This window comes from Bombina bombina, chromosome 1, assembly GCF_027579735.1.
Source record: "Bombina bombina isolate aBomBom1 chromosome 1, aBomBom1.pri, whole genome shotgun sequence".
Taxonomy (NCBI): domain Eukaryota; kingdom Metazoa; phylum Chordata; class Amphibia; order Anura; family Bombinatoridae; genus Bombina; species Bombina bombina.
This window is the reverse complement of record NC_069499.1, coordinates 1,113,987,131-1,114,013,558: the sequence shown is the minus strand read 5'-3', so window position 1 is coordinate 1,114,013,558 and position 26,428 is coordinate 1,113,987,131. Positions and strand designations below refer to the sequence as shown.

The 26,428-nt window shown below is 41.8% G+C and overlaps 1 protein-coding gene across 2 annotated transcripts in view; it reads left to right on the top strand.

Moving 5' to 3' along the window:
- PIP4K2B (phosphatidylinositol-5-phosphate 4-kinase type 2 beta) overlaps positions 1 to 26,428 on the top strand; it is a 214,389-nt gene that overhangs the window by 82,509 nt on the left and 105,452 nt on the right. For both annotated transcript variants that reach the window (XM_053697792.1, XM_053697802.1), the window contains exons 5-8: positions 3,947 to 4,093; positions 4,261 to 4,299; positions 4,705 to 4,818; positions 15,689 to 15,941. In XM_053697792.1, coding sequence (XP_053553767.1) covers positions 3,947 to 4,093; positions 4,261 to 4,299; positions 4,705 to 4,818; positions 15,689 to 15,941 — 553 coding nt within the window. The remainder of the gene's footprint in view (positions 1 to 3,946; positions 4,094 to 4,260; positions 4,300 to 4,704; positions 4,819 to 15,688; positions 15,942 to 26,428) is intronic.

Sequence of the window (26,428 nt, the reverse complement as noted above, 5' to 3'; positions counted from 1 at the left end):
TTCAGGCCACTCTGATAGATTCCTTGGGATTTCGGTCTAGCATACCTGTTTGCTCCGTTTGAGCTCCTTCCACGAGCTATTGTTCGTATCAAACAGGAGAGCGCATTGGTAATTCTAATAGCTCCTGCATAGCGGCCACCTTGGAGGTTTCCTCTGAGGAAGGACTTTCTAACTCAGGGTCCATTCCTCCATATAAATCTCGTTTCTCTGAAGCTGACTGCTTGGAGATTGAACGCTTAGTTCTGTCTAAGCATGGATTTTCTGAGTCGGTCATTGAGACCATGATTCAGGCTCGCAAGCCTGTTACTCGAAAAATTTACCATAAGGTATGGCGTAAATACCTTTATTGGTGTGAATCTAAGGGCTTCTCTTGGAGTAGGGTCAGGATTCCTAGAATGTTGTCTTTTCTCCAGGAAGGTCTGGAGAAAGGGTTGTCAGTCAGTTCTCTGAAAGATCAGATTTCTGCATTATCTATTTTATTACACAAGCGTCTGGCGGATGTGCCAGATGTTCAAACTTTTTGTCAGGCCCTGGTCAGAATCAGGCCTGTGTTTAATGCTGTTGCTCCTCCTTGGAGCCTTAATCTTGTTCTTAAAGTTTTGCAGCAGGCTCCGTTTGAGCCAATGCATTCCATAGATATTAAGTTGCTATCTTGTAAGGTTTTGTTTCTTATTGCTATCTCTTCTGCTCTGAGAGTTTCGGAATTCTCGGCTTTACAGTGTGCTTTGCCTTACCTTATCTTTTATGCGGATAGGGCAGTTCTTCATACTAAATTAGGGTTTCTTCCAAAAGTGGTTTCGGATAGAAATATTGATCAGGAAATTGTTGTTCCTTCTCTCCTTGTCCCAATCCTTCTTCTCATAAAGAACGTCTGTTGCACAATTTGGATGTTGTGCGTGCTCTAAAATTCTACCTACAGGCGACTAAGGATTTTCGCCAGTCTTCTGCCCTGTTTATTTGTTTCTCAGGAAAGCGTAAGGGCCAAAGGCTACTGCTACTTCTCTTTCCCTCTGGTTGAGAAGTATAATTCGTTTTGCTTATGAGATTGCTGAACAGCAGCCTCCTGAGAGAATTACAGCTCATTCCAATAGGGCTGTCTCCTTTTCTTGGGCTTACAAAAATACCTTAAATACCTCTCCCACTTCCCCCATCCCCCAGTCATACTTTGCCTTTCGTCACAGCAGGGGGGAAGGAGAAGCTACCTAGCAATGAGGGAAGTGTGTGGGATTCTGGAGTGGGCAGAGCCCCACAGCTGTTCGCTGTCAGTGATCCACATTCCGGGTGTGGATAACTGAGAAACGGATTTTCTCAGCAGACAGCCTTTTTTATACGTGGGAATGGTCTCTCCATCCCGAAGTGTTTGCTGAGATATGCTACAGGTGGGGGACACCGGAGATAGATCTCATGGCGTCTCGTCTCAATACCAAGTTACCCAGATATGGGTCGAGGTCCAGGGATCCTCAAGCAGGGCTAATAGATGCGGCCTTGGAGGTTCAATCTAATTTACCTTTTCCCAACGTTACCACTCCTTACTCATGTAGTGGCCCGCGAAGAACGTGGTTCGTGGATCTGGTGGGGATGTCATCTTCTCCTCCATGGAAGTTACCTTGTCGCAGAGATCTGCTGGAACAAGGTCCTTTTGTTCATCAAAATCTAGATTCTCCGAGGCTGACTGCGTGGAGATTGAACGCTTAGTCCTAGCCAAGAGAGGTTTTTCTAAAAGAGTTATTAATACTATCATTCAAGCTCGGAAACCGGTTACTTGTTGCATCTATCTAAGGTGTGGAGAACCTATTTATTCTGGTGTGAAGAGCGTGGATTTCCCTGGCATAAAGTTAAAGGGACATAATACTCACTTGAAACTGATGCACTATAACTGTAAAAAGCTAACAGGAAAATATCACCTGAGCATCTCTATGTAAAAAAGGAAGATATTTTACCTCACAATTTCCTCAGCTCAGCAGACTAAGTTCTGTGTAAAAAGTTATACTCAGCTTTTTACAGCTATACTACATCACTTTCAAGTGTTTAAACATTTGGGTATTATGGCCCTTTAAGGTTGCTAAGATCCTATCGTTTCTCCAGGATGGACTGGAGAAGGGTCTTTCTGCCAGTTCCCTGAGGGGACAGATTTTGGCCCTGTCTGTTTTACTGCACAAGAGGCTCTCGGAGCTTCCAGATGTACAGTCCTTTGTTAAGGCTCTGATTAGGATCAGACCCGTGTTCAGATCTAAGGCTCCTCCTTGGAGTCTGAATCTTGTTCTTAAAGTTTTGTAGCGGGCTCCGTTTGAGCCTATGCATGAAATTGACATTAAGTTGTTATCCTGGAAGTTTTTTTTTCTACTGGCTATTGCTTCTGAGTGCAGAGTATCTGAGATTGCTGCCTTGCAATGTGAGCCTCCTTATCTGGTGTTCCATTCTGATAAGGCTGACATACTTACTAAGTTAGGTTTTCTCCCTAAGGTCGTGTCAGACCGCTACATCAATCAAGAGATTGTGGTACCTTCCTTGTGTCCTAATCCTTCTTCTTTGAAGAAACGTTTGCTTCATAATTTGGACGGGGTTCGAGCCTTGAAGTTCTATCTTCAGGCTACTAAGGATTTTAGACAAACTCCTTCCTTGTTTGTTGCTCTATTCTGAGAAGCGTAAGGGGCAGAAGGTCTCTGCGACTTCCTTGTCTTTTTGGTTAAGGAGTGTTATACGCTTAGCTTATGAGACAGAGGGACATAAGCCTCCGCAAAGATTTACGGCTCATTCTACTAGAGCAGTGGCCTCCTCTTGGGCCTTTAAGAACGAGGCCTCTATGGATCAGATTTGTAAGGCGGCTACCTGGTCCTCCTTACATACTTTTTCTAAATTTTACAAGTTTTATGTTTTTGCTTCTGCTGAAGCAACCTTTGGGAGAAAGGTTTTGCAGGCTGTGGTGCCCTCAGATTAGGGTCCGCCTCTCTTTTTGTCCCTCCCGTTATCATTCAGTGTCCTCTAGAGCTTGGGTATAAGTTTCCCAACAGTAAGGAATGAAGCCATGGACTCTCCTTATATTAAGAAGGAAAACATAAATTATGTTTACCAGATAATTTAATTTCCTTCTGTATAAGGAGAGTCCACGGCCCCCGCCCGTGTTCTCCGATGGGTAGCCCCCTACATTATATTTTTCTTCTGGCACCTTTTATACCCTGATATTTCTCCTGCTATTCCTTGTTTCCTCGGCAGAATGACTGGGGGAGTGGGAGAGGTATTTAAGCCTTTGGCTGGGGTGCCTTTGCCTCCTCCTGGTGGCCAGGTTCAGTATTTCCCAACAGTAAGGAATGAAGCTGTGGATTCTCCTTATACAGAAGGAAATTAACTTATCTGGTAAGCATAATTTATGTTTTTGCCTCAGCTAAGGCCTCTTTTGGGAGAAAGATTCTTCAAGCGGTGGTGCCTTCTTTTTAGGTCTGCCTGTCTTGTTCTCCCTCCCTGTTCATTCTGTGTCTTCTAGCTTGGGTATTGGTTCCCACTTGTAATTGAATGATGTTGTGGACTCTCTATATCTTAGGAAAGAAAACAAAATGTATGCTTACCTGATAAATTTCTTTCCGGATATGGAGAGTCCACGACCCCACCCTTTATTTAGACACTTATTTTTGACTAAACCTCAGGCACCTCTACACCTTTGTGTCATTCCTTTTCCATTTCCCTTCGGTCGAATGACTGGGGATTATGGGTAGGGGAGTGCCACTTAACAGCTTTGCTGTGGTGCCCTTTGCCTCCTCTTGCTGGCCAGGAGTCGTGGACTCTCCATATCCGGAAAGAAAGAAATTTATAAGCTAAGCATAAGTTTTGTTTTTTAAAATACCTCTAACCGTACCTCTCTTTCATATATCAATCTCTGCTTACCCCTCTTGCAGCTCTGCAAACTCCCTTATTTCCTTAGAAGTTAATTATCTTTTTCTTTTGTCTACAGTTTATAGTAGAGTGCCATGGGAATACTCTGCTCCCTCAGTTCCTTGGTATGTACCGTCTAACTGTAGATGGCGTGGAAACGTACATGATAGTCACAAGGAATGTTTTCAGCCACCGACTCGGGGTTCACCGCAAGTATGACCTTAAGGTAAGGCCAGCTCTGCCTGAAGATGACTGCCTCTTTCAGACTTAGATGCTACATGCAGTAGTGGTGGGGAAATTATTTTGTCGTTCATGCAAACATTATAGCTTGTTTTGCTGCTCATTGTGTAATAGCTGGGTGCTAACCTGTGTCTTCTCTGACCAACCACACAGGGCTCTACTGTGTCAAGAGAAGCCAGTGATAAAGAAAAGGTGAGTGCTTTTTTTTGCATTTTGTGTAGTGGCTCTGAGTCTTCTGTCTACTCTAAGCATATTTTTTTTTTTATCATTGTGATATTATTAATGAAACAGAACCAAAGTACGCATTCTCTTAAGAATGGTGTTAAAGGGCGTTACACAAAGTGTAAAACTAGTGTCTACAGAAAATATAGAGTGAGCTTTTACTTATTCTCTCACCACTATTCCTCCTTTTTATTCACTGTCCCTCTCCATCTCTCACTCTGTCTCAATCCCTCCCCTCCTTCATTGCACTCTTTTCCATCTCCCCCATCTCTTTTTCATAAAATTGAGCAGCCAATTAGACACACACCTCCTTAAAATACAAATAACTCATGTCAACACAAAAAAAGTTACTCTTTCTGCACTCTCCAACTACAGGCCAAGGACCTTCCCACATTTAAAGATAATGACTTCTTGAATGAGGGACAAAAGCTTCATGTGGGGGAGGAGAATAAGAAAATCTTCATGGAGAAACTTAAGAGAGATGTGGAGGTGAGCAGATGGTCTGAGTGAGATCAGTTCATGACACTGGGGTTGGGTGTGTGAATATAGAGAGCAAGAAAAGTGAAAACATTATTATTGTATTAAAAACTCAGTATTTCGCAACATCATTAAAACAAAGCTAAAGGAAACATTTAAAATGAACTAATATAAGCTTATAAACATTATTTTTCAAGGACATTCTAGTACTAAGTATGCTGGGAGTCAAACTTTTATGAACACATTTACAGTGTTTTAAAAAAAAACACGTGATTGCTACTATTTATATTTGGTGTGGCGCAGCCCCTGATTTGACCATATGCTCTGTGTATGTATATGATTGACTAGCAGTCAGCCGTTTGAAGAGTGACAAGGCTGCAAGATATGCACCAGAAATGTCCACCAGTTTGTCCTACCAGTTTCCTTTAAAAAAAGGTGTTGAGAGTCCACAATCCATTACTCTTAAGAATTATACTCCTGGCTACTTGGAGGAGGCAAAAATCCCAAAGCGCCAAGAGCTCTTAAAACCCCTCCCACCTTACTAGAAACTAGTCTTCTCTTGGCCTTCGCAGGAGGAAAGTAAAGAAGGAAGGTGCTAAAGGTGTTTGTAAGAATGATGCTCAGAACAATTTAAGGCCCAGTTTCCCCTTAGAGAGCTACTATCTTGACAAAAGGATGTCTTTAGAGTAGGGGTAGTGGCACAAGTACACCCTATGGAAATTAGTCACAGGCCTGCCACAGGTGCCACAGGGACCGGTGCCTAGCCGCCTCCTGTTTGTTCAACACTATACTCTGTATATTTAGATCCTCTGCTGTCACGCGTACAGCACTGGATAGGCTATCTACTGGAAGCTGTTCCTTCTACTTTTGGTAAGTCCAGTAGTATGGGTGCCTATCAGCTAAGTGTGGCAGTTGTTATTGGCACCTGCTTATTCTGTAGGCTATTAGTATGCACTCTCCTATGGGTATATCATAGCCTGGGGACTATGTGAATATAAGTACCTTATTTCATCCTATAGTAAGCCTTTGTTTTTGATAAGCGCATGTCCACTGGTTAGGGCATGTCGTTTTTTTTTCGCACACCGTTTTTTTTTTGTTTGCACTCTTTGGGGTATATTTATTAAAGTGCGGACGGACATGATACAATGTAGCGTATCATGTCCACCGCACATCGATAAATGTCGACAGCATACGCTGTCGGCATTTATCATTGCACGAGCAGTTCTTTTGAACTGCTGGTGCAATGCCGCCCCTGCAGATTCGAGGCCATTCAGCCGCTAGCAGGGGGTGCCAATCAACCCGATCATATTTGATCGGGTTGATTTCTGTCTGCCGCCTCAGAGCAGCGGACAGGTTATGGAGCAGCCGTCGGTACGGAACTTGATAAATTGACCCCATAGTTTGTTAGCACACGTCAGCATATGCAGATGTCTGGTTTTATTTTTTGCTTTTTACTTAGCGTGTCGGCTTTTTCACTCTTTTATTCATGTACGCTCATCATGCGTGCACCAGTAGGTGAGCTATTTGACATTTATGTGCCAGGTTTTTAGCACACTTCATTTTTCGGGGGCTTAGTCTCTTTTGTACGTCTGTAGTTGGGTTTCCACTCATCCGATGCTGTATAGATGTTTTACTTTTATGAAGTTTGTTTAAGCCTCTAGTGAGGGAGTAAGATTTTGTTACTTCCAAGAGCAGCTTTATTTGGGTGTAAGGTTGCTTTATTTACCCTGCCTGAATTGCAATGTTTAAATCATTGTCTGTATTTTGATCTTCTCATAGCCTGCCTGCTATTCTCCTTGTTGTAATTGAGCATACTAATTCTGTACCCTCTTCTGTTAATACTAGTACCTCAGAAGTTAGATACTCTGAACACTTTCCTACTAATATAAAGTGTATTTTTTTCAAGCTGGTTGATGTAGTCACCCCTGTTCAGCTTTGCAAATCATGTTCAGATCATCTTATGCAATCTAATCAGTCTAATGCTGCTCTTGCTTCTAAGGGTATCTGTCCTCCCTCTGTTTGTTCTGCACAGGGGAGTTCTTCAGATTTTGCTCCAGGATTTAAAGATTTTGTATACTCTACTGTATCTGAGATGTTGGCAGCCATGCGTAAGCAAGAATATGGTTACTAATAATACCTCTACTAGTTTGTCTAATTTGAGTAAATCCAAGTTCGTTAAGCTAAATGTTCTTCTGATTTATCTTCTGAGGGTGAAGTGTTCAGATGATCAAGAGTCAGTCTCTGATCAGGAAACTTAATTATCCTCTTTTTTTTTTTAAATTTAAACTTGAACACCTTTGTTCTCTTCTAAAAGAAGTGTTATGTACTTAAGGGGTTCTGGACTCTAAGGTTGCTGAGGATAAATCTGTTAAAAAGATGGATTTAATATTTTTTTTTAAAAAATCATCTGACGTACAGTTCCTGATGCTATCTCTGAGATAATTTCTAAAGAGTAGTCTAAGTTTGGTATCCCTTTTAATCCAGCTCAATTATTTAAAGGGACACTAAAGTCAAAATTAAACTTTCATAATTTAGATAGAGCATTCAATTTTAAACAATTTTCTAGTTTACCTTCATTAACAAATGTTCACCGTTTTTTTATATTTACAATTTTTTAGTCACCAGTTCCTACTGAGCATGTGCAAGAATGCCCAGACTATACGTATATACATTTGTTATTTGCTGATGGCTATCATATGATACAGGAGGAGTGGAAATTACTTTGAAATTTGTCAGAAACTACTCATTTGAAGTTTGGACTAAGTGCTATTGCATTTTCTTCTTATCATGCATTTTTTGATTATGCAAATCTACTGTATTTACTGGTCCTTTAACAGGATATTTAATTTGCCTGCTTCTAATTTAGAGCATTTGAACTATTCCTAAGGTGAATGGGGCTATTTGTACTTGGTCTAAATGTAGTACTATTGCTTTTGAGAATAGTACCTATTTTAGAGACCCCATGGATAGGAAATTAGAGTATTTTCATAGAAAGGCCATTTTGCAAGCAGGTTTTCTTTAAAGGTCAGCAATTGGTATTGTTTGCTTTGCAGCAGCCCCTCTACCCTTTGGTGTGAGGGTTTATCTGAGCCACTTTCTGAGCAATCTGCTGGTGAAGAGTTTTCTATTTAATTAAAACTCTCAAAAAAGCTAATGCTTTCATTTGTGATGCTGTTGTTGATATCATTAAGATCAATGCTAAGAATATGGCTCTGTCAGTTTTGACTAGGAGGGCCTTGTGGTTAATATCATGGTCTGTTGATACGGTTTCTAAATCTAGACTTCTATCTCCTCCTTTTAAAGGGAAGGTATTGTTTGGGTCTGGTCTGGATGACATTATCTCTACAGTGTTGGGGGGGGGGGGGGAGCATAGCATTTATCTCTCAGGATAAGAAGTCTAAGGGTAAATATAGGGCTTCTAACCATTTTCGTTCCTTTTGTCAATCTAAGAGCCAAAAGTCATCTGAAGCATGGTTCTTCTGTTTTTTCCTGGAAGTCAAGCACTAAAATGAACATATCTAAGCAGTAAAAAAATCCTGTTTCCACTACGGAGATGTTTTACTGATTCTGTCATTAAAACTTTTCAGGCCCATAAACCTGTGACCAGGAAGATTTATCACAAGGTCTGGAAGGCGCTTTTATTTCCTGGTGTATGGTACATACCTTCAGTTGGCATTCTTTTAGAATTCCTAAAATTCTTTAATTTCTTTAGAATGGTTGGATAAGGGTTTATCCACTAGTTTTTTAAAGGGACAGATCTCTTCGCTTTCTGTTTTGTTTCACAAGAATGTTTGATAAATTTCCAGATATCCAGAATTTTGTCCAGGCTTTAGTTGGATTTAAGCCTGTAATTAAACCAATTTCTTTTCCATGGAATCTTAATTTGGTTTTAAATTTTTTGCAGGTTCCTTCTTTTGAACCTATGCATGCTTTTAATATCCAGCTTTTGTTTTAAAATGTTTTGTTTCTTTTGGCTATTTCTTCTGCTAGACGAGTTTCTGAATTGTCTGCTCTTTGTTGTGATCCTCCTTATCTTGTGTTTCACCAGTTTGACTTTCTCTTGTAAGGTGTATCCAGTCCACGGATCATCCATTACTTGTGGGATATTCTCATTCCCAACAGGAAGTTGCAAGAGGAAACCCACAGCAGAGCTGCAATATAGCTCCTCCCCTAACTGTCATAGCCAGTCATTCTCTTGCAACTCTCAACAAGCAAGGACGTTGTAGGAGAGAGTGGTTAAATATAGCTAGTTTATTTTCTTCAATCAAAAGTTTGTTATTTTTAAATAGTACCAGAGTTGTGCTATTTTTATCTCAGGCAGTAAATAGAAGAAGAATCTGCCTGAGGTTTCTATGATCTTAGCAGATTGTAACTAAGATCCATTGCTGTTCTCACATATGTCTGAGGGGATTACACAGATGAGGTAAAACTTCAGCGAGAGAATGGCGTGCAGTTTATTCTGCTATAGGTATGTGCAGTTATAATTTTTTCTAGAGATGGAAAACACTAGAAAATGCTGCTGATACCGGATTAATGTAAGTTAAGCCTGAATACAGTGATTTAATAACGACTGGTATCATGCTTACTCCCAGGGGTAATACCCTTATGATATTGCAATATAAAACGTTTGCTGGCATGTTTAATCGTTTTTATATATGCTTTGGTGATAAAACTTTATTGGGGCCTAGTTTTTTCCACATGGCTGGCTTAAATTTTCCCTAGAAACAGTTTCCTGAGGCTTTCCACTGTGTTACTATGAGTGGGAGGGGCCTATTTTAACGTTTTTTTGTGCAGTTAAAATTACAAACTGTGACATCCAGCTTCCCTCAGGAGTCCCCTGTATGCTATAGGACATCTCTAAAGGGCCCAAAGGCTTTCCAAAGTCGTTTATTGGGGAAGGTAGGGCTACAGCTTGCTGTGGCAGTTGGTTGTGACTGTTAAAAAACGTCTATTTTGTTTTTTTGATCCGTTTTTTGAACTAAGGGGTTAATCATCCATTTGCAAGTGGGTGCAATGCTCTGCTAGCCTATTACATACACTGTAAAAATTTCGTTTGATTTACTGCATTTTTTCACTGTTTTTCACTGTTACAGTACCGTTTTTTATATTTGCTTGTTAACTTGATTTAAAGTGTTTTCCAAGCTTGCTAGTCTCATTGCTAGTCTGTATAAACATGTCTGACATAGAAGAAACTCCTTGTTCATTATGTTTAAAAGCCATGGTGGAACCCCCTCTTAGAATGTGTACCAAATGTACTGATTTCATTTTAGGCAATAAAGATCATTTTCTGTCTTTTAAAAATTTTTATCACCAGAGGAATCTGACGAGGGGGAAGTTATGCCGACTAACTTTCCCCACGTGTCAGACCCTTTGACTCCCGCTTAAGGGACTCACGCTCAAATGGCGCCAAGTACATCTAGGGCGCCCATAGCGTTTACTTTACAAGACATAGCGGCAGTCATAGATAATACACTGTCAGCGGTATTAGCCAGACTACCTGAACTTAGAGGTAAGCGAGATAGCTCTGGGGTGAGACAAAATGCAGAGCATACTGACGCTTTAAGAACCATGTCTGATACTGCCTCACAATATGCAGAAGCTGAGGAAAGAGAGCTTCAGTCAGTGGGTGATGTTAATGACTCAGGAAGATACCTGATTCTAATATTTCTACATTTAAATTTAAGCTTGTACACCTCCGCGTGTTGCTTAGGGAGGTTTTAGCTGCTCTGAATGACTGTGATTCCATTGCAGTGCCAGAGAAATTGTGTAGACTGGATAAATACTTGCAGTGCCGGTGTGTACTGATGTTTTTCCAATACCTAAAAGGTTTACAAAAATTATTAATAAGGAATGGGATAGACCAGGTGTGCCGTTCTCTTCCCCTCCTATTTTTAGAAAAATGTTTCCAATAGACGCCACCACACGGGACTTATGGCAGACAGTCCCTAAGGCGGAGGGAGCAGTTTCTACTCTAGCAAAGCGTACTACTATCCCTGTCGAGGACAGTTGTGCTTTTTTAGATCCAATGGATAAAAAATTAGAAGGTTACCTTAAGAAAATATTTATTCAACAAGGTTTTATCCTACAGCCCCTTGCATGCATTGCCCCTGTCACTGCTGCTGCGACATACTGGTTTGAGTCTCTGGAAGAGGCTTTACAGGTAGCGACTCCATTGGATGACATACTTCTGGTATTGGATGGAATTCTGGTTTTGCTATACAGGCGCGCAGAGCGCTATGGCTTAAATCATGGTCAGCTGACGTGACTTCAAAATCTAAGCTACTTAACACTCCCTTCAAGGGGCAGACCCTATTCGGGCCTGGTTTGAAGGAGATTATTGCTGATATCACTGGAGGAAAAGGTCAAAAAAAGCCTGCTGCTGCCTCTAAGACAGCATGAAGGAACGGCCCCCTATCCGGTAACGGATCTAGTAGGGGGCAGACTTTCACTCTTCACCCAGGCGTGGGCAAGAGATGTTCAGGATCCCTGGGCGTTGGAAATTATATCCCAGGGATATCTTCTGGACTTCAAAGCTTCCCCCCCAAAAGGGAGATTTCACCTTTCACAATTATCTGCACACCAGATAAAGAGAGAGGCATTCTTACACTGTGTACGAGACCTCCTAGTTATGGGAGTGAACAGGAACAGGGTTTTTACTCAAATCTGTTTGTGGTTCTCAAAAAAGAGGGAACCTTCAGACCAATTTTGGATCTAAAGATCTTAAACAAATTCCTCAAAGTTCCGTCGTTCAAGATGGAAACTATTCGTACCATCCTACCACTGATCCAGGAGGGTCAATATATGACTACAGTGGATCTAAAGGATGCTTATCTTCACATTCCGATACACAAAGATCATCATCGGTTTCTCAGGTTTGCCTTTCAAGACAGGCATTACCAGTTGTAGCTCTTCCCTTTGGATTAGCTACAGCCCCAAGAATCTTTACAAAGGTTCTAGGGTCGCTTATGGCGGTCCTAAGGCCGCGGGGCATAGCAGTAGCCCCTTATTTAGACGACATCCTGATACAGGCGTCAAACTTCCAAATTGCCAAGTCTCATACGGACGTAGTACTGGCATTTCTGAGGTCGCATCGGTGGAAAGTGAACGAGGAAAAGAGTTCTCTATCCCCACTCACAAGAGTTTCCTTTCTAGGGACTCTGATAGATTCTATAGAAATGAAAATTCACCTGACGGAGTCCAGGTTATCAAAGCTTCTAAATTCCTGCCGGGTTCTTCATTCCATTCCGCGCCCTTCGGTGGCTCAGTGTATGGAAGTAATCGGCTTAATGGTAGCGGCAATGGACATAGTGCCGTTTGCACGCTTACATCTTAGACCGCTGCAACTATGCATGCTCAGTCAGTGGAGCAGGGATTACACAGATTTGTCCCCTCAACTGAATCTGGACCAAGAGACCAGGGATTCTTTTCCCTGGTAGCTATCTCGGGTCCATCTGTCCAAAGGTATGACCTTTCGCAGGCCAGATTGGACAATTGTAACAACAAATGCCAGCCTTCTAGGTTGGGGTGCAGTCTGGAACTCCCTGAAGGCTCAGGGATCATGGACTCAGGAGGAGTCTCTCCTTCCAATAAATATTCTGGAACTAAGAGCGATATTCAAGGCTCTTCAGGCTTGGCCTCAGTTAGCAACTCTGAGGTACATCAGATTTCAGTCGGACAACATCTCGACTGTAGCTTACATCAACCATCAAGGGGGAACAAGAAGTTCCCTAGAGATGTTAGAAGTTTCAAAAATAATTCGCTGGGCAGAGATTCACTCTTGCCACCTATCAGCTATCCATATCCCAGAGCACTGGGAGGCGGATTTTCTAAGTCGTCAGACTTTTCATCCGGGAGAGTGGGAACTCCATCCGGAGGTATTTGCACAACTGATTCATCGTTGGGGCAAACCAGAACTGGATCTCATGGCGTCTCGCCAGAACGCCAAGCTTCCGTGTTACGGATCCAGGTCCAGGGATCCCAAGGCGACACTGATAGATGCTCTAGCAGCGCCCTGGTCTTTCAACCTGGCTTATGTGTTTCCACCGTTTCCTCTGCTCCCTCGACTGATTGCCAAGATCAAGCAGGAGAGAGCATCAGTGATTCTGATAGAACCTGCGTGGCCACGCAGGACCTGGTATGCAGATCTAGTGGACATGTCATCCTTTCCACCATGGTCTCTGCCTCTGAGACAGGACCTTCTACTTCAGGGTCCTTCCAACCATCCAAATCTAATTTCTCTGCGGCTGACTGCCTAGAGATTGAACGCTTGATTTGATCAAAGCGTGGCTTCTCCGTGTCAGTTATTGATACCTTAATACGGGCACGAAAGCCTGTCACCAGGAAAATTTACCTTAAGGTATGGCGTAGATATCTTTATTGGTGTGAATCCAAGGGTTACTCATGGAGTAAGGTCAGGATTCCTAGGATATTATCTTTTCTCCAAGAAGGTTTGGAAAAAGGATTGTCAGCTAGTTAAGCGTCTGGCAGATGTTCCAGACGTTCAGGCATTTTTTCAGGCTTTAGTTAGAATCAAGCCTGTGTTTAAACCGGTTGCTCCACCATGGAGCTTAAACTTGGTTCTTAAGGTTCTTCAAGAAGTTCCGTTTGAACCTCTTCATTCCATAGATATCAAACTTTTATCTTGGAAAGTCCTTATTTTGGTAGCTATTTCCTCGGCTCGTAGAGTCTCCGAGTTATCTGTCTTACAATGTGATTCTCCTTATCTGATTTTTCATACGGATAAGGTAGTCCTGCGTAGCAAATCTGGGTTTTTACCTAAGGTGGTATCTAACAAGAATATCAATCAAGAGATTGTTGGTCCATCCTTGTGTTTCACAATCTGGACGTGGTCCGTGATTTAAAGTTTTTACTTACAAGCTACTAAAGATTTTCGTCAAACATCTGCTTGGTTTGTTGTCTTCTCTGGACAGAGGAGAGATCAAAAGGCTTCGGCAACCTCTCCTTCATTTTGGCTAAGAAGCTTAATCCGCTTAGCCTATGAGACTGCTGGACAGCAGCCTCCTGAAAGGATTACAGCTCATTCCACTAGAGCTGTGGCTTCCACTTGGGCCTTTAAAAATGAGGCTTCTTTTGAACAGATTTGCAAGGCGGCGACTTGGTCTTCGCTTCATACTTTTTCAAAATTTTGCAAATTTGATACTTTTGCTTCTTCGGAGGCTATATTTGGGAGAAAGGTTTTACAGGCAGTGTTTCCTTCCATTTAAGTTCCTGCCTTGTCCCTCCCTTCATTCGTGTACTTTAGCTTTGGTATTGGTATCCCACAAGTAATGGATGATCCGTGGACTGGATACACCTTACAAGAGAAAACACAATTTATGCTTACCTGATAAATTTATTTCTCTTGTGGTGTATCCAGTCCACGGCCCGCCCTGTCATTTTAAGGCAGGTAATTTTTAAATTTAAACTACAGTAACCACTACACCCTATGGTTCCTCCTTTCTCAGCTTGTTTTCGGTCGAATGACTGGCTATGACAGTTAGGGGAGGAGCTATATTGCAGCTCTGCTGTGGGTTTCCTCTTGCAACTTCCTGTTGGGAATGAGAATATCCCACAAGTAATGGATGATCCGTGGACTGGATACACCACAAGAGAAATAAATTTATCAGGTAAGCATAAATTGTGTTTTTTGCCTAAGGTGGTTTCTTTGGATAACTTAAATCGGGATATTGTTAAACCTTTTTTTGTCCTAATCAAAAGAATTCTAAGGAGAGGCTTCTCCATAACTTGGATGTGGTCAAAATGTTGAAGTACTATTTATAGGCTACTAAGGATTTTAGGCAATCTTCTAGTTTGTTTGTTCATTTTTCTGGTACTAGAAATGGTTGGAAGGCTACTGTTGTTTCTTTAGCCTCTTGGTTGAAGCATTTGATTCATAAAGCTTACTTGGTGTCGGTCAGTCTCCTCCTAAACTACTGCCTATTCAGATCAGTTGCTACTTCCTGGGTCTTTAAAAATTAGGCCCCTGTTGATCAAATTTGCAAGGCAGCAACTTCGTCTTTCTTACATACTTTTTCTAAATTCTACCATTTTGACATGTTTGCTTCTTCTGAAGCAGCTTTTGGTAGGAAAAGCTTTTTGTATTTATATTTTTTCTGCATTAACAAAATAATAAAAATAAGTCTTTTATTTAGAATAGTTTGTCTGGTCACACCCAGATTACTTGTGGACTTCACAGCTTGGGTATTAGTTCCCAGGAGTAATGGATCTTTGACTATAACCACCTTTATGAAAGAAAATATAATTGGTGTTAACCTGATAAATTCATTTCTTTCATGGTGGTCAGAGTCCACAACCCCCCACCCAATTATTTCTGGCAGCAGTTTGAGTATGCATCTCCTTTGTTCCATGTTCCTTTTTGCTACTGTTATTTTCTTTCCTACATTCTTCTCTGGCTTGGCTATACGTCAGACTAGTTTCCAGTAAGGTGAAAGAGGTTTACAGGGCTCTTGGAGTTTTGGGATCTTTGCCTCATCCTAGTGGCCAGTAGTATAATTCTTAGGAGTAATGGGTCATGGACTCTCACTACTATTAAAGAAAATAATTAAACAGGTAAGCATACATTATATTTTTTGTCTGGTTTACCATCTATCATTGACAATATTCAATTTGATGAAATTATTTTCAGCAGTGATAAATCTCCTAAATGTATCAAACAGTTGTAGCTAAGCTTATAGAGCCTTCTCATCATACAATCGTAACAGGTTGTGTAGTGTGAATGATAAAATAGAGATTTTAGAAGCCTGGGTCACAAATGCTTTGCACCAGGTGGCAAGTTCCTTGAGAGTGACCTGGAATGGAATATTTTCTTTTCTCTAAGCTTTGGTTAATGCATGAGTATTTAACAACTCCACTTTCCCTACAGTTTCTGTCTGTGCTAAAAATCATGGATTACAGCCTACTAGTGGGCCTACATGATGTGGATCGCGCAGAACAGGAAGAAATGGAGGTGGAGGAGAGGGCAGAGGAAGAAGAGTGTGAGGATGGGACAGGGAATCCTATCTGCTCATATGGGACTCCCCCAGACAGTCCAGGAAATCTTCTTAACTTCCCACGCTTCTTTGGGCCAGGAGAGTTTGATCCTTCTGTAGACGTGTATGCAATGAGGAGCCATGACAGTGAGTTTCGCTGTTTAGGGAGTTGGGTTTCAGATGCCAGCACTACATGTTGTGGATAATTGTGCATTTTTTTGTGGGAAAATAGGAAAAAAAAATTGTGAATTCATTATATTTCCAAAACTTAAAAATATTGAAGCTAGGATCTGGGCATTTTTCTAGCTTTTTTTTTAAACTCTCTATCTTTCCTCTTTCCCTATCTCCAGCCATGTGGTTTATTATAATTTATTTAGGGCTAGATTACAAGTGGAGCGCTAAATTATTTCGCGCCCATAAACGGGCACATTTGCCCGTTTGCAGGTGCGTGATTATTAACCAGCTATTACAAGTGGCTGGTTATTGCTACCGCAAGCTTGTGGTAGCAATACACTGTTCGAAAATTAACCAGAGATCCGATCTCTGGTTAATTTTCCTAAAAATTACCAAAATGCACTCAAAATAGAGGGCTTTATAATTTTTAATATTAAATTTTTTTTAGAATTTTTTAAAATAAAAAACGACTGTACTAGGCAGTTTTTGGGGACTAAAGTTGGTGGGAGTGGGGTGTTAGAAAAAAAAACGCACTGAAAAGTGCCTTTACATTGCGGCCTATGGGAACTGTGTGTTCCCAGTAAATATATGTATGTATATGACTATATGCATATATATTTATGTGTTAATATGTGTATATACACATATTAACACATAAATATATATGTATATAGTCATATACATATATATCTAAAAATATCCTGCCATCGCTGCGCTACTTACCCCTTCGCTGCCCGATGTTCTGATGTCGTCTCTGATGGCATCAGAACTAGGCTGTCATTGAAGCCTATGGAAACGCGCTCTCGTGAGCACAATGCTTCCTAGCAATGCGAACGCAAGCTTGCGTTCGCATTGCACTTTACTCGTAATACCGGCGCACATTAGCATGCGCTGGTATTACTCAGTGCAGCGCTAATATCACTTGCACGCAAGCGATATTTAGCGCTCCATTCATATTCTAGCCCTTAATTGTTTATTTTTGCTCCTTTATCTTTTAAGAATATTTTATATTGTGTTTTATTCTATATGTTGTCCACCTATTTTGTATAGTGTTACAAATGGGCACAGTAAATATCCAATACTTTTGATATTAGATATTTATACCATAATTACCATTATAATTAAAGTCACAATTATGTGAAAATTACAGGGCAGTAAGGAAAACAGTATTATTTGAAAGGGAAAAACACACAGTTTAAAGCAGGGGTGGGCAGACTTTTGTAAGGCAAGGGCTACCTCTAATTTCTCTTACTTGGTGTATTCAGTCCACGGATTCATCCTTACTTGTGGGATATTCTCAATCCCTACAGGAAGTGCCAAAGAGAGCACACAGCAAAGCTGTCCATATAGCTCCCCTCTGGCTCTGCCCCCCCAGTCATTCTCTTTGCCGCTCTATCAAGTAGCATCTCCACAGGGGTGGTAAAGAGTATGTGGTGTTAGATTTGTAGTTTTATTTCTTCAATAAAGAGTTTGTTATTTTAAAATAGTGCCGGTTTGTACTATTTACTCTGAGGCAGAACAGTGATGAAGATTTCTGCTGAGAGGAATATGATTTTAGCACCAGTAACTAAAATCCATTGCTGTTCCCACGCAGGACTGTTGAATACCAGAGAACTTCAGTTGGGGGGAACAGTTTGCAGGCTTAACTGCTTAAGGTATGCTCAGTCATTTTTTTCTAACAAGACCTGGTAATGCTAGAAGACTGATAGAAATCCCCATGTGGAAAGGTAAGCCTTTTTCTGAGACTCAGTATAGAAGGATGGCTTAGTTTACAGGGCTTAAATCACTGGTGGACACTGTTATGGGTAAAATCGATTATTTTTTAATATAATCTGATGTTTGCACAAGTGTTTATCATGTTTGGAACACTTTTTAGGGGTTTTATACGCCTGGCATAATTTTAGACACCTCTTTTGGCTTAGGAAGGCCTCACAACTCCGGAGTGAGGAGGGAGAGGGCCTAATTTTCGCGCCTCAGTTGCGCAGTTCTTTTACAAGATGGCTTCATGCAGCTTCACATGTAGAGTCAAGAGACTGCAGGAGGACTACAGGGAGGCTTATTTTTGTTCCACAACTAATCCCCAAGGAAGGTAGTGTGTTAAACTGGTGGCCAGCTTCAATCTGCTCCGGCTTGGGCAATAAGGGGTTAATTGGCTTGAAACTTGGTGTGCAGTTTTCAAAGCATTAGGATCATATGGTGTAAATTTCATAAAGATCGGATGTTTTTTGGAGATTTGGTAAAAAAAAGTGTATGCTTTTTATTATTTAAAGGCACAGTAACGTTTTTTCAAAAAGTGTATTTTTCTGCATTTGAGTGCTATCTAAGTCTGTCTAACATGTCTGAGCCTGCTGATAGACCTTGTTCTATGTGTTTAAAAGCCATGGCGGTACCCCCATTGCATTTGTGTTTATAGTGTGCTAAGGTATCTAAACATTTTAATGACCATGCATTGACACTTAAAAATGTAGCCCAAGATGATTCTTTGACGGAAGGTAATGAGGATAGTCCTCCTTCCTCTACCCATGTGTCGACACCAGTTATGCCCGCGCAAGCGTTGCCTAGTACCTCTAGCGCATTGGCCCCTATTACTTTACAACAATTAGCAGCAGTAATGGATAATTCCCTTGCAGCATTTTTTATCCAAACTGCCTATTTTTCCAAAAAAGCGCGATAGCTCAGTTTTAAATACAGAGGATGAGCAATCTGAAGCTTTGGATAATTTATCTGTAGTACCCTCACAAAACTCAGAAGTAGCAGTGAGGGACGGTCTGTCTGAGGGAGGAATTTCTGACACAGGAAAAGTTTCTCAGCAGGCAGAGTCAGATTCCTTAGCGTTTAAATTTAAGCTGGAACACGTCCGCATCCTGCTCAAGGAGGTTTTAGCTACGCTGGATGATTGTGACCCCATGGTGGTCCCTGAAAAATTGTGTAAAATGGACAGGTTTTTAGAGGTCCCTGTATACACTGAGGCATTTCCGATACCAAAGAGGGTGGCGGATATTGTGACTAAGGAGTGGGAGAGACCAGGTGTACCCTTTGTCCCCCCACCTATCTTTAAGAAACTGTTCCCCATAAATGACCCCAGGTGGGACGCGTGGCAGACGGTCCCCAAGGTAGAGGGGCTGTTTCAACACTTGCTAAGCGTACATCTATAACAATAGAGGACAGTTGTGCTTTCAAAGATCCTATGGATAAAAAATTGGAAGGTTTGCTGAAGAAAAATTTTGTTCAGCAAGGTTTTCTTCTTCAACCAATTGCCTGCATTATTCCGGTAACTACTGCAGCGGCTTTTTGGTTCGAGGCCCTGGAGGAGTCGCTCCAGAGGGAGACTTCATATGATGAGGTCATGGATAGAATTCATGCTCTAAAGCTGGCTAATTCTTTAATCACTGATGCCGCTCTCCAATTAGCTAAGCTAGCGGCGAAAAAATCAGGTTTTGCCATTATGGCGCGAAGAGCGCTTTGGCTCAAATCGTGGTCGGCTGATGTGTCGTCCAAAACAAAACTGTTAAATATTCCCTTCAAGGGGAAAGCCCTATTTGGCCCAGAGCCGAAAGAAATTATTTCAGATATCACTGGGGGCATGGGCCATGCCCTGCCACAAGATAGGCCGTTTAAGGCCAAAAACAAGGCTCATTTTTGCTCCTTTCGCAACTTCAGGAGCGGACCTGCCACAACCTCTGCTGCCGCAAAGCAAGATAAAGCTTCCCAGCCCAAAGCAACTTGGAAACCCCTGCAGGGCTGGAATAAGGGCAAACAGGCCAAGACGCCTGCTCCTGCTACCAGGACAGCATGAAGGGGTAGCCCCCGATCCGGGATCGGATCGAGCAGGGGGCAGACTTTCTCTCTTCGCTCAGGCTTGGGCAAGAGATGTTCCAGATCCCTGGGCATTAGAAATAGTTGCTCAGGGGTACCTTCTGGAATTCAAGGATTCTCCCCCAAGGGGAAGGTCCACATTTCTTATTCGTCTTCAGACCAAATAAAGAAACAGGAGTTCTTACGCTGTGTAGAAGATCTGCTAAAGATGGGAGTGATACACCCAGTTCCAATTGTAGAACAAGGTCTGGGCTTTTACTCAAACCTGTTTGTAGTTCCCAAAAAGGAAGGAATTTTCAGGCCAATCCTGGATTTAAAAATTCTAAACAAATTCCTCAAAGATGGAAACCATTCGGACAATCTTGCCGATGACCCAGGAGGGTCAATATATGACTACCATGGATATAAAGGATGCGTATCTACATATTCCTATCCACAAAGATCACCATCAGTTCCTAAGGTTCGCCTTCCTGGGCAAACGGCTAGGGTCCCTTCTAGCGGTACTAAGACCGCGGGGCATTGCAGTAGCACCTTACCTAGACGACATATTAATACAGGCGTCGTCCTTTCACAGAGCCAAGGCTCATATGGACATCGTTCTGGCCTTTCTAAGGTCTCACGGGTGGAAGGTGAACGTAGAAAAGAGTTCTCTGTCCCCGCTCACAAGGGTTCCTTTCCTGGGAACACTAATAGACTCGGTAGAAATGAAAATCTTTCTGACAGAGGTCAGGAAGTCAAGACTGCTGAATACTTGCCGAGTTCTTCATTCCATTCCTCGGCCTTCCGTGGCTCAGTGCATGGAAGTAATTGGTTTAATGGTTGCGGCAATGGACGTAGTCCCTTTTGCCCGAATTCATCTCAGACCACTGCAGCTGTGCATGCTCAAACAGTGGAATGGAGATTACGCAGATTTGTCTCCTCAAGTACAAATGGACCAGAAAACCAGAGACTCTCTTTGGTGGTTGTCTCAAGATCACCTGTCTCAGGGAATGAGTTTCCGCAGACCGGAGTGGATCATTGTCACGACCGAGGCCAGTCTGTTAGCCTGGGGTGCGTTCTGGAACTCCCTGAAGGCTCAGGCACTATGGTCTCTGGAAGAATCTCTTCTTCCGATAAACATTTTGGAGTTGAGAGCGATATTCAATACGCTCCAGGGGTGGCCTCAACTAGCGGAGACCAAATTCATCAGATTTCAGTCGGACAACATCACGACTGTAGCGTACATCAATCATCGGGGAGGAACAAAAAGTTCCCTAGCGATGAAGGAAGTATCCAAGATCATCAAATGGGCGGAGGATCACTCCTGCCATCTTTCTGCAATTCACATCCCAGGGGTAGACAACTGGGAGGCGGATTTTCTAAGTCGTCAGGTTTTTGCTCAGCTAACTCAGCTATGGGGCATTCCAGAATTGGATCTGATGGTGTCCCGTCAGAACACCAAACTTCCCCTTTACGGATCCAGATCCGGGGATCCCAAGGCGGCATTGATGGATGCATTAATAGCGCCTTGGTCGTTCAGTCTAGCTTATGTCTTTCCACCGTTTCCTCTTCTCTTTGGGCTAGTAGCCAGAATCAAACAGGAGAAGGCTTCGGTAATTCTGATAGCGCCTGCGTGGCCACGCAGGACTTGGTATGCAGACCTAGTGGACATGTCATCGGTCCCACCATGGAAACTGCCATCGAGGCAGGATCTTCTAATTCAAGCATCCAAATCTAGTTTCTCTGAACCAGTTATAGACACTCTGATACAGGACAGAAAGCCTGTCACCAGGAAAATTTACCATAAGATATGGCGGAAATATCTTTGTTGGTGTGAATCCAAGGGTTACTCGTGGAGTAAGATTAGGATTCCAAGGATATGGTCTTTTCTCCAAGAAGGATTGGAGAAGGGTCTGTCAACTAGTTCCTAAAAGGGACAGATATCTGCTCTGTCTATTCTGTTACATAAGCGTCTGGCTGCTGTACCAGACGTTCAGGTGTTTGCACAGGCCCTAGTCAGAATCAAGCCTGTTTACAAGCCTATGGCTCCTCTATGGAGTCTAAATTTAGTTCTTTCAGTTCTTCAAGGGGTTCCATTTGAACCTTTGCATTCCATAGATATTAAGTTTTTATCTTGGAAAGTTTTTGTTTTTAGTAGCCATTTCTTCTGCTCGAAGAGTTTCTGAATTGTCTGCTTTGCAGTGTAATTCACCCTATATCTGGTGTTCCATGCAGATAAGGTTGTTTTGCGCACCTAACCTGGTTTCCTTCCAAAAGTGGTTTCTAATAAGAATATTAACCAGGAAATCATTGTTCCTTCTCTGTGTCCTAATCCAGTTTCTAGGAAGGACCGACTTTTACACAATCTTGATGTGGTTCGTGCTTTAAAATTTTATTTAAAAGCAACTAAAGATTTCAGACAAACATCATCCTTGTTTGTTGTCTATTCTGGTAAGAGGAGAGGTAGGAAAGCGTCTGCTACCTCTCTTTCCTTTTGGCTGAAAAGCATCACCCGTTTGGCTTATGAGACTGCGGGACAGCAGCCTCCTGAACGAATTACAGCTCATTCCACTAGAGCTGTGGCTTCCACATGGGCTTTCAAGAATGAGGCTTCTGTTGAACAGATTTGTAAGGCAGCGACTTGGTCTCACTGCATACATTTGCCAAATTTTACAAATTCGATACTTTTGCTTCTTCGGAGGCTATTTTTGGGAGAAAGGTTTTGCAAGCAGTGGTGCCTTCCGTTTAGGTTACCTGACTTGTTCCCTCCCTTCATCCGTGTCCTATTGCTTTGGTATTGGTATCCCACAAGTAAGGATGAATCTGTGGACTGAATACACCAAGTAAGAGAAAACAGAATTTATGCTTACCTGATAAATTACTTTCTCTTACGGTGTATTCAGTCCACGGCCCGCCCGGACATTTAAGTCAGGTTCAAATTTAATTTATAATAACTACAGTCACCACTGCACCCTATGGTTCTCCTTTTTCTCCTAACCGTCGGTCGAATGACTGGGGGGGCGGAGCCTGAGGGGAGCTATATGGACAGCTTTGCTGTGTGCTCTCTTTGCCACTTCCTGTAGGGATTGAGAATATCCCACAAGTAAGGATGAATCCGTGGACTGAATACACCGTAAGAGAAAGTAATTTATCAGGTAAGCATAAATTCTGTTTTTATTCCAAGTGACGTGGTTACCTAACTTAAAAAAAACCCCCACCAGTCTTGATAATAATAATTACAATAATGTATTTATTGAAAAACACAAAGAATAGTATTTCTTTCATGTAATTGGCAAGAGTCCATGAGCTAGTGACATATGGGATATACAATCCTACCAGGAGGGGCAAAGTTTCCCAAACCTCAAAATGCCTATAAATACACCCCTCACCACACCCACAATTCAGTTTTACAAACTTTGCCTCCTATGGAGGTGGTGAAGTAAGTTTGTGCTAAGATTTCTACGTTGATATGCGCTTCTCAGCATTGTTGAAGCCTGATTCCTCTCAGAGTACAGCGAATGTCAGAGGGACGTGAAGGGAGTATCACTTATTTGAATACGATGATTTCCCTAACGGGGGTCTATTTCATAGGTTCTCTGTTATCGGTCGTAGAGATTCATCTCCTACCTCCCTTTTCAGATCGACAATATACTCTCAATTTACCATTACCTCTACTAATAACTGTTTTAGTACTGGTTTGGCTATCTGCTAAATGTGGAAGTATGTTTTCATTACTTAAGACACTCTCAGCTATGGTTTGGCACTTTATGCATTTATATAAAGTTCTAAATATATGTATTGTACTTATATTTGCCATGAGTCAGGTTCATGTATTTCCTTCTGCAGACTGTCAGTTTCATATTTGGGAATGTAAACATTTTTAAGAAATTTATTTCTTACCTGGGGTTTAGTCTTTTTTCAATTGACTACTTCTTGTAATTGCGGGTATTAGGCCCGCGGGTGCGTCAAATGCTAAACTTTATTGCATCATTCTTGTCGCGAAAATTTTTTTGGCGCGAAAAAGTACGTTTATGACGCAACTTCGTCATTTCCGGCGTCATACGTGACGCCGAGACCTTTCACACGGCGACGTCATTAGTGACGCAATTGTGTCATTTCCGGTCATTTTTGGCGCCAAAAAAGACTTTACGTTACGTTGTGCGTCATACTTGGTGCCAAATTTTTTTCATTATTTCAATACCCCTTGTTTGTTTGCCTCTTGCTTTTTGCTTTCAGAGGCCTATGCTATTGCATTTTTTCCCATTCCTGAAACTGTCATATAAGGAAATAGATAATTTTGCTTTATATGTTGTTTTTTCTCTTACATTGTGCACGATGTCCCAATCTGATCCTGCCTCAGAAGTTTCTGCTGGAACATTGCTGCCTGACATCGGTTTTACCAAAGCATTTGTTGTAAAGTTGTAGAAATTATTCCACCGAATGTAATTTGTAATAGTTGTCATGATAAACTTTTACATGCAGATAGTGTTTCCATCAGTGATAGTACATTGCCAGTTGCAGTTCCTTCAACTTCTAATGTGCATGATATGCCTGCAAATTTTAAAGAATTTGTTTCTGATTCTATTCTGAAGGCTTTGTCTGCATTTCCACCTTCTAATAAACGTAAAAGGTCTTTTAAAACTTCTCATTTAGGTGGGGCTAGCTGGCAAAGGAAACAGCAGCATATGAGAGAAGCTCTGTGTAAAAAAGGATATTAAACTAATAAAAAGCAGCTTTCTGAGGCCACTACTTACTACTTGTTGGCATCCTCAACTAAGGGGTAATAAATAACATCAAATTGGAAGCACTAGAAAAAACGGAACTTCAACCTGAATTTGAGAACCAGGGAAAATTCAGGAAAGTCCCTGGCTGCGGCCTACTCCGGATCAAGTAGGCCCCCCAAAGAAGACAAAAAAAGCTGGATTTGTAAAGGCAGCTCAAACAAGGTAGACACATACACTGAGAGATCAGGTAGAGGAGAATAGAAGCCAAAATAAGCCTTTTGCAATCAGGAGAAAAACGGAGGCCCTCACAGCCAGCAATCCTAGTAGCCTCTCTGAATAAAAGTGGTGTAAGAAAAGACACAGACATCCATGCTGGGATAGTGTACAGAAGTATAAGAAATTCAGAAGCAAAAGAGGCATCCAGATATATTAAAAGTCCCTGCAGAGGGGTAAGTGGCGAAAAATACACCATTTTATTTATACATCTCTTTAAGTCAATAGAAGCATTACACCTGCAGCAGAATTATTCAGGACTGCATTGAACTGCAGGAACACTCTCATTGTGAAAATAATGTAAACACATAGATAAAATAGAGGGGGTAACCAGCCAGCTCACTGACTCCAATGATATGCTCTCAGGTAATTCATATGCCGTTAAATGGCGTTCTGTTTTTGGTCGCTGCCTTTATACCAAACCTCAAGTATATGAAAAAATGATCTAGTCATTAAAACAAATATTCTGCCTAACGCTGACATAAGCATACGCCCACTTTCATTAATTGTTTAGGACTTGGTGCTCCCGTGCACTCGTCTGTACCGCCACGGCAGTCAGAACCACATCTTAGAAGCAGAAACATGGCTGCCAGGAGATCAGTGAAGGGCGATAAGTCGCTGAAGACTACCAATATGTCCTCTTTTTTTAAAACAACCCAATCTGATAAAATCCCCAAAGATTCAGAGATAGAAGAGGAATCAGAGGGGGAACCCACACAACCTCGAGATGACAGTGTCCCTCTCACAAGGGCAGATTTACGCACATTAGTCTCTAAGCAGGATATCGCTGATAACTTTGAGAAGTTGTGTGAGAAGATTGACTCTATCCACACATCAGTCACTAACAGTTTGTCAGAGATCAAATCTGACTTGGTGGACATGGGGGGGAGAATTGAGACCCTAGAAGACCAACAGGACTCTATTGTGGGAAACATGGATGAAATGACACAAACAATTTCCTCACAACAACAACTAATAGCGGAATGTCAAGATAAATTGGAGGACCTCGAAAATAGAAGTAGACGTAACAACATCAGACTGAAGGGAATTCCGGAAGAAGTCACTTCTAGAGATCTACCAGCATATCTATCTCAACTCTTCAGCCAGATCACTGAAAAACCAGCTGACTATATTTTCCAGGTGGAAAGGGCTCACAAAGCTTTAAAGGCTAAACCTAAGAACGGCCTTCCCCCCAGGGATGTAGTAATCAGATTAACTTTATTCCCTCACAAAGACAAAATACTACAAGCCTCTAGGAGACATCCTACCTTCAAATTTCAGGGGAATGTGATTCAGTTCTTTCAGGACCTAAGCTTGCGAACTCTACAACGCAGGGGTACCTTACGGCCCCTTACGCTTTTGCTCCGGAAACACCAGATACCATATAAGTGGGGCTTCCCCTTTGCGCTCATCATCACCAAAGACTCTAAAATAATAACCCTCAAAGAGCGAGAAGATATTCCTGAAATTTGTAAAGTCCTGGGCTTAGAAGCCCCAGCATTACCACATCTGGAAGCTCCCTCTAATGGCGAGTCAACACAAGAAACCAGGCACAAAGCGTTATGGCAGAAAATTAACTATAAAAAACAAAAGACAAAAGAAACTCGAGGAAACAGAACTTGACTCCTCAATGTGAAAGATACCCGAGACTGAGGTAACACTACCAAA